At 44.6% G+C, this 14,528-nt stretch overlaps 1 protein-coding gene across 1 annotated transcript in view; it reads left to right on the top strand.

Annotated features, from left to right (window-relative positions):
• GSR (glutathione-disulfide reductase) overlaps positions 1-14,528 on the top strand; it is a 58,826-nt gene that overhangs the window by 3,838 nt on the left and 40,460 nt on the right. The window contains exon 2 of the mRNA XM_054497928.2: positions 13,026-13,052. Coding sequence (XP_054353903.1) covers positions 13,026-13,052 — 27 coding nt within the window. The remainder of the gene's footprint in view (positions 1-13,025; positions 13,053-14,528) is intronic.

The following is a 14,528-nucleotide window of genomic DNA, read 5'->3' as shown; positions in this document are numbered from 1 at the left end:
CCCAGCACTTTGGGAGGCTGAGATGGGTGGATCACTTGAGGCTAGGAGTTTGAGACCAGCCTGGCCAACATAGTGAAACCCCATCTCTACTAAAAATACAAAAATTAGCCGGGTGTGGTGGCGCACTCTACTTGGGAGGCTGAGGCACAAGAATCACTTGAGCCCAGGAGGCAGAGGTTGCAGTGAGCCAAGATCATGCCTCTGCACTCCAGTGTGGGCAATAGAGTGAGACTCTGTCTTAAAAAAAAAAAAAAAAAGTGGAGGGTTGGGTTGGGTAGTATTCTTTGACATTCGGAACCTCAAAAGATGGGTCCCAGGCCTAGGCATCGAAACGGGATATGTTGTGTAATCAAATCTGGAGCACAGGGTGTCTCTTTAATAGAAATAAGAAATGAGAAGCTGATGGGTAGGTTGTGGTTTGAAAAATGTGGAGTTTCCAGGCCGGGCGCAGTGGCTCATGCCTGTAATCCCAGCACTTTGGGAGGCCGAGGTGGGCGGATCACAAGGTCAGGAGTTCGAGACCAGCCTGGCCAATATGGTGAAACCCCGTCTCTACTAAAAATACAAAAATTAGCCAGCTGTGGTGGCGGGCACCTGTAGTCTCAGCTACTTGGGAGGCTGAGGCAGGAGAATAGCTTGAACCCGGGATGCGGAGGTTGCGGTGAGCTGAGATCGCACCACTGCACTCCAGCCTGGACGACACAGCGAGACTCTGTCTCACAAAAAAAAAAAAAAAAAAATGTGGAGTTTCCAGACACACAGTGAACTGGGGGCGGGGGTGGGTTTGAGCAAACCAGTGACTCAGTAAAAGTAGTTTTGTGGTAAGCCATAGGATTGAGATCTCACCCTTGGCGATGCCCAATAGAAGTTTGTCTTTCTGTCTTTTTCTTTTTCTTTCAATTTATAGAGATAGGGTCCCACTACATTGCCTAGGCTGGTATTGAACTCCTGGACTCAAGCAATCCTCCTGCTTTGATCTCCGAAAGTGTTAGGATTACAGGTGTGAGCCACTGTGCACGGCAGAAGTTTAAGATTGGTTCTCCCATGAGTTCTTTCCTAAATGAAATCCATTAATTTCTAATGCTTGGGGAAATTTTAAAGTTGTGGTGAATGAACTCACACGGAAGGTTCAAATTAGAATGTGTGTCTAGCAGTGGTCATTTACAGGTTGGTTTTTCATTGTTTTATCAGTGTTCTTTCATTTAATTGTTCAACTGTTAAAGTTTATGGGAGGCCATTGGTTTGGACCAGCCTCCTGTACTAGGTCCCAGCAGACCTGGGTGTGTGTGTGGGTGTGTGTGTGTGTGTGTGTGTTGCAACCTCCGTCTCCTGGGTTCAAGGAATTCATGTGCCTCAGCCTCATAAGTAGCTGGGACTACAGGCGCAGGCCACCACGCCTGGCTAATTTTTTGTATTTTTAGTAGAGATGAGGTTTCACCATGTTGGCCAGGCTGATCCCGAACTCCTGACCTAAAGTGATCCACCCGCCTCAGCCTCCCAAAGTGCTGGGATTACAAGTATGAGCCACCGCGTCTGGCGTGTTGTTTCATTTTTAAGAGACAGAGTCTCCCTCTGTTTCCCAGGCTGGAGTGCAGTGGTGTGATCTCAGCTCACTGTAGCCTCAAACTCCTGGGCTCAAGCAATCCTCCCACCTCAGCCTCCCAACTAGCTGGTTCTGCAGGTAGATACCACTGAGCCTTGCTTCAATTCAGCATTTCAAGTCTCCAAAAGGTTAAATATATTGCTTATCTCATGATCACGTGTAGACTGGAGAGAAATGCAAAGATCGCCCAAAGCCAAGGGGAATTAGAGCCTTCTGGGAGCTTTGCCTCTGTGGTTCCCTTCTCTGCCTACACAGGTGTTGGGAGAGTCAGCTTAAGGAAAAGTTGTTTCTAAGTTGCCGCTCCCTTGCTCCCTTTGCCCCAGGGCCTGGGGAACTTGTGGTCCTGGGTTCCTGCTGAGTGTACTGATTCTATGATAAGAATAACCAGGTTCCTGTGGTTTTGGCGAGTAGTTCTCACCAATGAGAGTTGGGTAGTAAGGGTTGATCATGTGACAGAAGTTCATGATCGCCAAGTCACAGTGAACTGTGCTGCACAGCAGCAGTTGGAGAGGCCTAGAGGAGAGAGAGGTAGGGGCTTTGAAAGATCCATGAACAACAGGCTGCTCAGTGAATCATTGTTCATCTAGGCTGAAAACAATTACCCAGCAACATGTAAATCATAACCTCACTTGGAAGTGATACTGTGTACTTTGATATTATGATGTCTATACCCTGATAAAGCTGAACACTGGACATGCTTTTTTTTTTTTTTTTTTTTTTTGAGACAGGGTCTCATTGTGTCACCCAGGCTGGAGTGCAGGGGCATGATCATAGCTCACTGCAACCTTGAACTCCCAAGCTCAAGTGATCCTCCCACCTCAGCCTTCCCGGCAGTGAGGACCACAGGCACATGGCCACCACCATGCCCTGGTTGATTTTTTAAATTTTTAATAGAGACAAGGTCTTGCTTTGTTGCCCAGGCTGGTCTCGAACTCCTGAGCTCAAGCAGTCCTCCCACCTCAGCCTCCCAAAGTGCTGGGATTACAGGCATGAGCCTCCGTGCCCGGCCTGAACATGCATTATTAAATGCAATTTACTAAAAGGAGGTCAGTTTAAAGGAACTCTGTCATCAGTTCCTGCAATATTGACAGATAGCCCTCCGAAATAGAAGGTTACCCTAATGTGTCTCCTGGGTTTAGAATTTCATAGAATGGGGCCCACTCATATTCATAAGTGACAAATAAAGGAGTGGCCATAAAGGGTGGGGCTAGTTAAAGCAAGCAAATGCTATTGTTGAAATTTGGCTTTTAACTTACCTTGTTGAGTGCTTACTTTTTTTGTAGTAGTCTTCATATACTGTTGCTTTGCCATCTGCCTCAAAACCCACTAAATCTGCAGGGCTAGGAAAAGATAGACTGCCTCTGAATCCTTCAGGGTGTCTATTTCTTTGTAAAACATACTTTGAAAAGTAACCACAGAGAATGCGTTTTTTTTTTTGGAGACAGAGTCTGGCTGTCGCCCAGGCTGGAGTGCAGTGGTGCCATCTTGGCTCACTGCAACCTCTGCCTCCCGGGTTCAAGTGATTCTCCTGCCCAGCCTCCTGAGTAGCTGGGACTACAGGCGTGTGCCACTACACCCAGCTAATTTTTTTTTTTTTTTTTTGTAGAGACGAGGTTTCACCACATTGGCCAGGCTGGTCTCGAACTCCTGACCTCAACCGATCCACCCACCTTGGCCTCCCAAAGTGCTGGGATTATAGAAGTGAGCCACTGTGTCTGTCCAAGAATCCAAGAACTTTTTTTATAGAGGGAAACTAAAGGAATGATACGGAAATACTGATACCCTTTGGCTTTTTTTTTTTTTTTCTTGACACGAAGTCTCACTCTGTCACCCTGGCTGGAGTGCAGTGGCACGATCTTGGCTCACTGCAGCCTCCACCTCCCGAGTTCAAGTGATTCTCCTACCTCAGCCTCCTGAGTAGCTGGGATTACAGGTGCCCGCCATCACAGCTGGCTAATTTTTATATTTTTAGTAGAGACTGAGTTTTGCCATGTTGGCCAAGCTGTTCTCAAACTCCTGACTTCAAGTGATCCGCCCGCCTTGGCCTCCCAAAGTGCTGGGATTACAGGCCTGAGCCACCATGCCCAGACCACTTTGGCATTTGTAAGTGGCTTCCAGTCAGTGACAATTCATTACCTTCTATTCACAAGGTGTTGCAACATTAAATATTACTGCAGTTACTTTTGCACCAACCTAATAGGATGTGGAGGTTCTAAGTCCTTTTCTTTTTGGGGGACGGGAGATGGTGGGTATCAGGTAATAGTGGGGACTGACATCCAGAAGAGTTGTCTCACAAAACTCTTCTTCTCCCCGGATGCCCCAGAGTAACAATTATTTTTATTTTTTAAGTTTTTTTTGTTTTTTGAGGCAGGGTCTCTGTCGCCCAGGCTGGAGTGCAGTGGCACGATCATGGCTCACTGCAGCCTCAGTATCCTGGGTTCAGGTGATCCTCCTGCCTCAGCTTCCCAACCGGCTGAGACTACAGGCTATTATTTGTGGTGATGTGGTCTCGCTGTGTTGTCCAGGCTCCTCTCAAACTCCTGGGCTCAAAGGATCCTCCAGTCTTGACCTGTCAAAAGTGCTGGATTACAGGTGTGAGCCACGGCACCCAGTCACACTTTTTAAAAATCTGGTGATTTCCTGAGACTGGAAGGTTCAGGTTAATGTTCTGCTTAGCTAAGAATTGAACAAAAACAGCCTTTGTTAATATCTCTTGCAAATGTATCCATTGATTTTCTTGCTTTAGATTCTGCTTTACACAGACTGCTTTTTTTTTTCTCTCTTTCTCAAGCTTGATGCCTCCCTGAACTAACCTTCATCTGAAATGAAAAAAAAAGACTTTGAAGGTAGAGACATGGATATTGAATAGTGAATATGTGCCAGGGACTGGGCCGTGTCCAGACAGCATTATATTTAGTCATGGTTGGTGTAAAGCTGATGAAATGCAACAGAGACAGGGATCTTTATCTGTTTAAGTCATCAGTATAGTCCAAGCCCCTAGAACAGTGTTTTGCACATAGCAAGTACTCAGTATATAGTTGCTGAAATAATTGAGTTGATGAATCGATAGTGTTTTGCCTTGGAAATTATGACTCGTCTATTTTCTAAGTAGTTCTCATTCTGGTCTTGAATTAGATTTTAGGCAGCAAAGAAGGACGACAGAGGGAGGAAACTGTAGGCAATTCTGTGGTGGGGGGTTGTGGGGAACCAGAGGAAGGAAGTTAACAATTTTTTTTTGAGACAAGGTCTTGCTGTGTCACCCAGGCTGGAGTGCAGTGGTGCAATATAGCTCATGGCAGCCTCAAACTCCTGTGCTCAAACGATCCTCCCACCTCAGCCTCCCATGTAGCTGGGACTACAGGCGTGCAACACCATACCTGGCTAATTTTTAAATATTTTATTTGTGGAGACGAGGCCTTACTATGTTTCTCAGGCCGGTCTCTAACTCGTGGGCTCAAGCAGTCCTCCTACCTCACCTCCCAAAGTTTTGGGATTACGGTGTGAGCCACCACACCCAGCCGGAAGTTCACTATTGAACACAGATGATGTTCTTGGCAGGCGCAATTGCAAATTAACCAAGTTCTTGTTTTACTGCCAACATGGGCAATGTGAAGTTTCTACCTGGCTAGGCAGGATTGAAGGTAACGAGGCAGGCCCTAGGAAAAATGGTGAAGCTTCTGAATTTTGCCACCTGTTATCACCAGATAACAGGTGGCCCACTGATCGGGATTCTGAACACTAGATTGATGCCAGCAGGCCTACTGATCGGGATTCTGAACACTAGATTGGTTGGAAAAGGAAGCTCTCAGGAATGGATCATCGGTTTGGAAAGGGAGGCTGAGTTACAGGAGTCTCCTTGATGATGTATTTACTGAACGGCCTGTGAAATTTGTTTCTTAGCTGGGTGTGGTGACTCACGCCTGTTATCCCAGCACTTTGGGAGGCTGAGGTGGGTGGATCACTTGAGGCCAGGAGTTTGAGACTAGCCTGGTCAACATGGCAAAACCCCATCTCTCCTAAAAATTCAAAAATTGGCTGGGCGCGGTGGCTTAGGCCAGTAATCTCAGCACTTTGGGAGGCCGAGGTGGGCGGATCATGAGGTCAGTAGATTGACACCATCCTAGCTAACACGGTGAAACTCCGTCTCTACTAAAAATACAAAAAAAAAAAAAAGAAAAAATTTATCCAGGCGTGTTAGCACACGCCTGTAGTCCCAGCTACTCTGTAGGCTGAGGCAGGAGAATTGCTTGAACCCAGGAGGTGGAGGTTGCAGTGAGCCGAGATCGCACCACTGCACTTCAGCCTGATGACGGAGTGAGACCTCGTCTCAAAAAAAAAAAAGAAAGAAAAAAAAATTCAAAAATTAGCTGGGCATGGTGGCAGGCACCTGTAATCCCAGGTACTGGGGAGGCTGAAGCTGGAGAATTACTTGAACTCAGGAGGCAGAGGTTGTGATGAGCCGAGATCGCACCACTGGACTCCAGCCTGGGCAACAAGAGTGAGACTCCATCTCAAAACAAAACAAAGCAAGAAAAAAAAAAAAAAACACCTTAGCAGGGCATAGTGGTGCGTGCCTATAATCTCAGCTACTTGGGAAGCTGAGAATCACTGGAACCTGGGAGGCAGAAGTTGCAGTGAGCTGAGATTGTGTCACTGCACACTCCAGTCTGGGCGACAGAGCGAGACTCTGTCTCAAAAAGAAAAAAAGAAACTTGTTTCTTATCCCTTATTAATGCCCACCTGGAGAACCAGGGAATCTGCCAGTGTTGTATGCTTAGGGTCTTAGCAATGTGTAACTTTGGGCAACCAGAGCCCTGAGAACTCATCTGGATAATGCTGCAGTCTGGGAGGCAAACTTCCTTTGTGATCAGCTGATGTGTTTTAGGTAGGAAGGCCCCTGGGGAATTTATCTCCGCCTTTCCGTATGCCTTGTGTGCATGTGGGGAGCCAGCAGATGCAGAAATAATTCAGAGGTGTCAGAGTCACCATCACATCTATCATGGATTAGAAATAGATGCTTTATATACCTTATCTCTGACCTGCTCAAAATCTCCATAATGGAAGCATTCTTCCCTTAACTGAGCTAGGAGAAATTTGGAAACTCACCCACCTCTAGCCACTAAATGGGAGAGCTGAGAGTCAAACTCCTATCTGTCTGACTTGAGGCCTGTGCTCCCTCTGACAACCTGATGCACAGGTCAGCTAGAGCAGCGGTCCCCAGCCTTTTTGGCATCAGGAACTAGTTTCGCGGAATACAATTTTTCCACGGACCAGCAGTGGGGGATGGTTTCAGGATGATTCAGGATTCAAGTGAATCACATTTATTTATTTATTTATTTATTTATTTATTTATTTATTTTTATTTTTTTGAGACGGAATTTTGCTCTTGTTGCCCAGGCTGGAGTGCAATGGCATGATCTCGGCTCACTGCAGCCTCTGCCTCCTGGGTTCAAGCGATTCTCCTGCCTCAGCCTTCCAAGTAGCTGGGATTACAGGCACCCACCACCACACCTGGCTAATTTTTGTATTTTTAGTAGAGACGGGGTTTCACCATGTTGGCCAGGCTGGTCTTGAACTCCTGACCTCAGGTAATCTGCCCGCCTCGGCCTCCCAAAGTGCTGCAATTACAGGCTTGAGGCACCACGCCCAGCCTGCATCACATTTATTGTGCACTTTATTTCTGTTATTATGTTGTAATATATAATGGAATAATTATACAACTCACCATAATCTAGACTCCGAGGGAGCCCTGAGCTTGTTTTCCTGCAACTAGTTGGTCCCATCTGGGGGTGATGGGAGACAGTGACAGATCATCAGCAATTAGATTCTCATAAGGAGTGTGCAACCTAGATCGCTTGCATGCACAGATCACAGTAGGGTTCATGCTCCTATGAGAATCTAATGCCGCCACTGATCTGAAAGGAGGTGGGTGGAGCTCAGGCGGTAATGCTAGCGGTGGGGAGCAGCTATAAATACATATGAAGCTTTGCTCACTTGCCTGCCACTCACCTCCTGCTGCAGCCTGGTTCCTAATAGGCACCTGGGGGTCGGGAACCCCTGAGCTAGAGAAAGGGGAAAGAAGGCCGAATGCGGTGGCTCATGCTTGTAATTCCAACTTTTGGGAGGCTAACGTGAGAGGATTGCTTCAGCCCAGCGTTTTGAGACCAGCCTGGGCAACATAGTAAGACCCTGTCTCTAATTTGTTTGTTTGTTTGTTTCCTTTCTCTTTTGAGATGGAGTTTCGCTCTTGTTGCCCAGGCTGGAGTGCAATGGCATGATCTCTGCTCACGGCAACCTCCACCTCCGGGTTCAAGCGATTCTCCTGCCTCAGCCTCCCAAGTAGCTGGGATTACAGGCATGTGCTACCATGCCCACCTAATTTTGCATTTTTAGTAGAAACAGGGTTTCTCCATGTTGATCAGGCTGGTCTTGAACTCCTGACCTCAGGTGATCTGCCCACCTCGGCCTCCTGAAGTGCTGGGATTACAGGCATAAGCCACCATGCCCAGCCTCTGTCTCTAATTTGTAAGACATTGAAAAAAAAAATATATGGGGGAAAGAGAAGGGAGCAGCAGAGGGGATGGGTGAGCGAGAGCATGCCAGCTTTTCACCCCTGGCCTCCCCAGCTCTCAGTGGAGCTAAGTGTATGTGTATTTTTTTAGATAGGGTCTCATTCTGTTGCCCAAGCTGGAGTGCAGTGGTGCTATCTCGGCTCACTGTAGCCTTGACCTCCCAAGCTCAAGGGATTCTCCTGCCTCAGCCTCCCCAGTAGCTGGGACTACAGGCTTACACTATCACACCTGGCTAATTTTTGTATTTTTTCTAGAGATAGTGTTTCACCATGTTGCCCAGGCTCATCTTGAACTCCTGGCCTCAAGCGATCCACCTGCCTTGGCCTCCCAAAGTGCTGGGATTATAGGCATGAGCCGCCACTCCCAGCCTAAATGTGCTTTTCGTTCCTTCCAAGTCAGAGGCACTGAAGTCATGTGATGTTGCTGGCATGTAAATAGGTCTCTAAAAGCAGTGGAAATCCCTGGAGGCCTATTCACAGGAGCTGGCAAAATAGGACAGTGGTATTTCAGGGTCATAGGCTTCCTTTCAACCAGTGCCCCAGGCCCCAAAGTGTGTTGTGCTGGGGCGCAGCTTCTCTGGCCCAGCAAGGCCACAATTTTCCACCATCCTCTTCCTCTGCTTTCTGGCCCAGTGCTCTTCAATTTTAGGGAATGTGGAGATTCTGCTGCTGCCCCTCGAGTCAATATCTTGGATAGGCTCAGAGCCTCTCTCTGGCTGGCACTGTAGGCCAAGATACTGATATAGTCCGCAAGAGCAGGGACTGTATCTATTTAGTGTCTTACCTTGCATAATGCCTGGCACAAGTGGGTGCTTACTCAGTACCTCTGAATGAATGACTGCAAGCTAAGATGACATAGAAGCGAAAAAGGCAGAAACTTCTAAAAAACAAACCAGAGTTATAGACACCAGGCACCAGTGAAAGCCCACCTTGGCGCTTAGAAGAAACATATTCCAAAAAAAGAATATGTTTTAAAATTAAACATATTTTTTAAAAACTTTAAAAACACATTTTTAAAAAACTTAGAAAAAGAAGCCTTAAATAACTTTAAAGTAGCTTCAGATATACATGAGGAACAAACTGATGGTATGTGAGAGTAGTTTAGAACATTGAGTGCTTTATGACACCCTTGGATTGCTTTTAATGATTCTTGGGAAGCCAGAAACAGTGACTGGAAGACCAGCAGTATTTATTTAGCAGACAAATCATCTCTACCTTTGGGAAAATTGCTTTTGGAGTCTGTCCTAGTTGAAGCCACTTAGTGAACTTAAATGGTGAACTGCAGGCTATAAAGGTGTGGGTGGAAAGCACTGGGAAGCACGTTGCCTGCCAAATAACTGGAAAAGGCAGGTTGGATGAGAAAATCATTCCCATTATGGGGCTAGCATTGTTCTTCCCACAGAGTTTCGACCTCCTTTCTCTGCTCTTACCATTAAGAAACCCCTGCCGTCCGTCCTCCTTTCTCAGAAATGGCTTATTCTGTTTATCCCAGTAATGTTGTCAGGTACTTGGGGGTTGAGAAATAGCATATCCTCAGCTTGGCCAGATGAAAGGGCACTCCAGATAAAAAGCCATACATTTATTATTATTATTATTATTATTATTATTATTATTATTATTATTATTATTTTTAGAGGTAGGGTCTGGCTCTGTTACCTAGGCTGGAGTGCAATGGTATGATCAGAGCTTATTGTAGCCTTCAACTCCGGGGCTCAAGAGATCCTCCTGCCTCAGCCTCCTGAATAGCTGGAACTACAGGCATGCACCACCAAGCCCAGCTAATTTTTTATTTTTTATTTTTTTGCAGAGATGGGGTCTCAGGGTCTCACTATGTTGCCCAGGCTGGTCCCTAACTCCTGGGCTCAAGCAATCATCTTTCTTTTCGGCCTCCCAAAGTGTGGGGATTACAGGTGTGAGCCATCATGCCCAGCCCATAAATTATTCTAATTTTTAGTATGAAGTACTTTTACTTGTGATACTCTACCATGAAGGAAGTGGTGCTGGCAGGAATAGTGGAATAGTGGAATAATTGCTGCTTGTAAACATTTAAGATTCTCCTGTGGATTTTGGTGAGTGATCATTAAACTGTTTTCCAAAAGCATATACAGGTCAAGCGTGGTGGCTCATGCCTATAATCCCGGCACTTTGAGAGGCTGAGGCAGGAGAATCACTTGATCTCAGGAGTTCAAGACCAGCCTGGGCAATATACTGAGACCTTGTCTCTATTTTATAAAGTATTTTTAATTTTTATTTAAAAAATAAAATAAAAAGCATATACAGGCCGTGTATGGTGGCTCACACCTGTAATCTCAACACTTAGGGAGGCCGAGTTAGGAGGATTGCTTGAGCCCAGGAGTTTGAGACCAGCCTGGGCAACATAGTGAGACCCTGTCTCTATATTTTTAGAAAAATATTTTTTATTTTTTTAAAAAAAGTATATCCAGGCATGGTAGCTCACGCCTGTAATCCCAGCACTTTGGGATGCCAAGGCGGGTGGATCACTTGAGCTCAGGAGTTTAAGACCAGCCTGGGCAACATGGTGAGACCCTGTCTCTACTAAAAATACCAGGCATGGCGGTGAACGCCTGTGGTCCCAGCTACTTGGGGGCTGAGGAGGGAGAATTGTTTGATCCTGGGGAGCAGAGGTTGCAGTGAGCTGAGATTACGCCATGGCACTCCAGCCTGAGTGACAGAGCAAGACTCTGTCTCAAAAAAAAAAAAAAAAAAAAAAAGGCGTATAGAACAAAATGTGAAAGTTTTCTCCCTCTCCAGAGAAACACTGTTGACTGCTTGGAGTATAGCCAAACTGTGTTTATACCCATATATACATACACACATACTGCATATAAATACGAATTGGGTCATGGCATAACTACTATTCTGCAACTTTCTTTTTGATGCATAACAGTGTATGTTAGAACTCTTTCCATATAGTGCATAGAAATCTACCTTGCCCTTTTTAAATGGCTGCAGAATATTCCACCGACTCAATGTATAACTGTTTATTTAATACATCCCTGCCGATGGATATTTAACATGTCTGTAGTAACCCATTATCACCAAGCTTCAAGGAATATCCCCATAAATGCATCTTTGGACATGGGAGCATAATATGTGACTACTTTTCTAGGTTACTCTAAAAGTAGAATTGCTGGGCCAATCAGGATATGTTTGCTAACGCTAGTTATAGTCAACCTTTAAAATTTTTGCCAATCTGACAGATGAAAAATATTTCATTATTTAAATTATCTTTTATCTTTACTTTTAAAAAATGTAGATTTTGGCTGGGCATGGTGGCTCATGCCTGTAATTCCGGCACTTTGGGAGGCCAAGGTGTGTGGATCACTTGAGGTCATGAGTTCGAGACCAGCCTGGCCAGCAAGGCGAAACCACATCTCTACTCAAAATACAAAAATTAGCCAGGCAGGATGGCAGGCGCCTGTAATCTCAGCTACTCAGGAGGCTAAGGCATGAGAATCACTTGAACCTGGGAGGCAGAGGTTGCAGTGAGCTGAGATCTCGCCACTATCTATACTCCAGCCTGTGTGATATAGTAAGACTTGGTCTCAAAAAAAAAACCAACCAAACAAAATAATGTAGTTTTCTGGCTGGGCGCAGTGGCTCATGCCTGTAATCTCAGCACTTTGGGAGGCTGAGGCAGGTGGATCACCTGAGGTCAGTAGTTCGAGACCAGCGTGGCCAACATGGCAAAACCCCTCTCTACTGAAAATATAAAAATTAGCTGGGCGTGGTGGTGCACACCTACAGTCCCAGCTATTCAGGAGGCTGAGGCAGGAGAATCGCTTGAATCTGGGAGGTGGAGTTTGCAGTGAGCTGTGATCGCACCATTGCACTCCAGCCTGGGCAACAAAGTGAGACTCTGTCTCAAAAAAAAAAAAAGTAGTTTTCTGAGTCTTGCTTTTTCTACTTTTATTCCATAAGTATTTTTCTTTATATTAACTAATAGTGAAATGGAAATGATTGTAACCAAATATGTATTTGTACATAACATGATAATCTGTGCATTTGTGCATTTCGCTTTTCTACATCTTTGGTTACTTCTTTAGGCCAAATGCCTAGTAGTTATAAATCAAAGTCATTTTATGAGCTCTAATATTTATTTAGGTTTTCTCAAGTTTCTTTACTAATGGTTAATCAATATCCTAAGTTCCATGCCATGTGCTTTAAATTTTTGTGCTTTTGGTGAGTATTCACCAGTATCTCAATGTTCAGCCTTTCTTTGTGTGTGTGTTTCTTTTTTTAGGCAGGGTCTTGCAGTGTCACCCAGGCTGGAGTGCAGTGGGATGATCATGATCATGGCTCACTGCAGCCTTGTCCTCCCAGGCTCAAAGCGTCCTCCCACCTCAGCCTCCTGAGTAGCTGGGACCACAGGCGTGCACCACCATACCCAGCTAATTTTTTTTTGTAGAGACATGGTCTCGCTTGTTGCCCAGGCTGGTCTCGAATTCATGGGCTTAAGCAATCCAACTGCCTCAGCTCCCAAAGTGCTGGAATTACAGGTGTGAACTACCAAGCCCTGGCCCATCTTGGGTGTTTATCCATGTATTCTGCAGTACTTTCCCGAGAAGTCCTCTTAGACAGCTGCTCAAATGGGCTGATTGTTCTTTCTCCGTCCGAGAAAAATGCTGATGAACGAACTTCTCTCCCTCATCACAGAAGGAAAATAATGTTCTTATCTTTTTTTAACAAAGAAAGTAACTAGAATTTAGTACACTGTGACTTAGAACCCAAGGAAGACTCCTCGCTTGATGCTTAGCATGCATTTCTTGCAGATTTCGTTTGATGGTTTAAATTCAATATTCTTAAAGTCTGTCTTTTTTTTTCCCCCAGGTGAATGTTGGATGTGTACCCAAAAAGGTAGAATTTTTATTTCTCTTTCCCTTTACAATCCTTTTTCTATTTGGTAAATCATAATCAAAATAAGAATGTTTCCAAATAGTTAAAATTCTTTCTGCAAAAAAACCCCCTAGACCCTACTAAAAGTGGCTTAAGCAATAGGATTGTTTTTGTTTGATTTGTGTTTTTTAAATTTTTTTATTTATTTTTAATTACTTTTTATTTTTATTATTATATATTTTTTTTGAGACGGAGTTTCGCTCTTGTCACCCAGGCTGGAGTACGGTGGCACGATCTTGGCTCACTGCAACCTCTGCCTCCTGGGTTCAAGTGATTCTCTTGCCTCAGCCTCCCAAGTAGCTGGGATGACAGGCACACGCCACTGCACTTGGCTGATTTTTGTATTTTTAGTAGAGATGGGGTTTCACCATGTTGGCCAGGCTGGTCTCGAACTCCTGACCTCAGGTGATCTGCCCACCTCGGCCTCCCAAAATGCTGGGATTATAGGCATAAGCCACCGACCCCAGCCAAGGCCTAGTAATTTAGTTTGGTCATGTACACCGCAGAACAGTTTTTTCTCAGCAGAAAGACCCAGCCAGCAAACCAAACTGTTGAATGGAATCTTCTTAAGTTTTGTGGGTTCATGGATTTTCTATATCACGTTAGTGATTTTTTTGGTGTTAATATCTGTGGTGCAGGTCACATTGAATGAATTCATTTTTTTACCCTTGACAAAGAGGAAAAAACAGCAGGTCTTATTTCTAAAGCTGCCTCTTGCTTATACTTGCAAAGAATTTTACCACTCATTTGAATGTACTTTCAACATATGTTGTAATCTCAAGCTTACCACCTTTATTAATGACATTCCATTTTAACTTGTCATCTTTTTGGTATTATATAAGAAAATCTCCTAATCTCATCAGTGATGCATACCTGAGTTTAATTCCAAAAAGCTTTTTTGAAATCTGTTCCCTGGTATAGGTAGATGTTTTTCTTTCTGTCTTGGGAAGACTTTTTTTCTCTGGGACATTTTCCCTCAACTATTTCCTTTCCTATTAGTCATACTTTTTGGAATCTGTTCTACTTGGAGCCATGCAAATATGACTGTATGAATTATATAAATTAATTATAAGGTGGTTTTATGTAGTTTAAACCAGTTATGGTGGTAAATTTCATGTTGATTGGTGCAAGTTTATTTTTTTTAAATATACCACTGGGCTAATACTGCACAGTAAACTGATTTTGTAATGTTTTAATCTCATATTTACTTGTTCCTTCTGATCACATGTGGTAGACATTTATGTATGTTCATTTATATATGTTTTTGTTTGTTTGTTTCTTTTTTTTTTTTTTTTTTGAGACAGAGTCTCACTCTTGCCCAGGCTGGAATGCAGTGGTGTGATTTCAGCTCACTGTAATCTCCACCTCCTAGGTTCAAGTGATTCTCCTGCCTCAGCACAAGTAGCTGGGACTACAGGCATGCACCACTATGCCCGG

This window comes from Pongo pygmaeus, chromosome 7, assembly GCF_028885625.2.
Source record: "Pongo pygmaeus isolate AG05252 chromosome 7, NHGRI_mPonPyg2-v2.0_pri, whole genome shotgun sequence".
NCBI classification, from domain to species: Eukaryota; Metazoa; Chordata; class Mammalia; order Primates; family Hominidae; genus Pongo; species Pongo pygmaeus.
The sequence above is the reverse complement of the archived record's forward strand: the minus strand, read 5'-3'. Positions and strand labels throughout refer to the sequence as shown.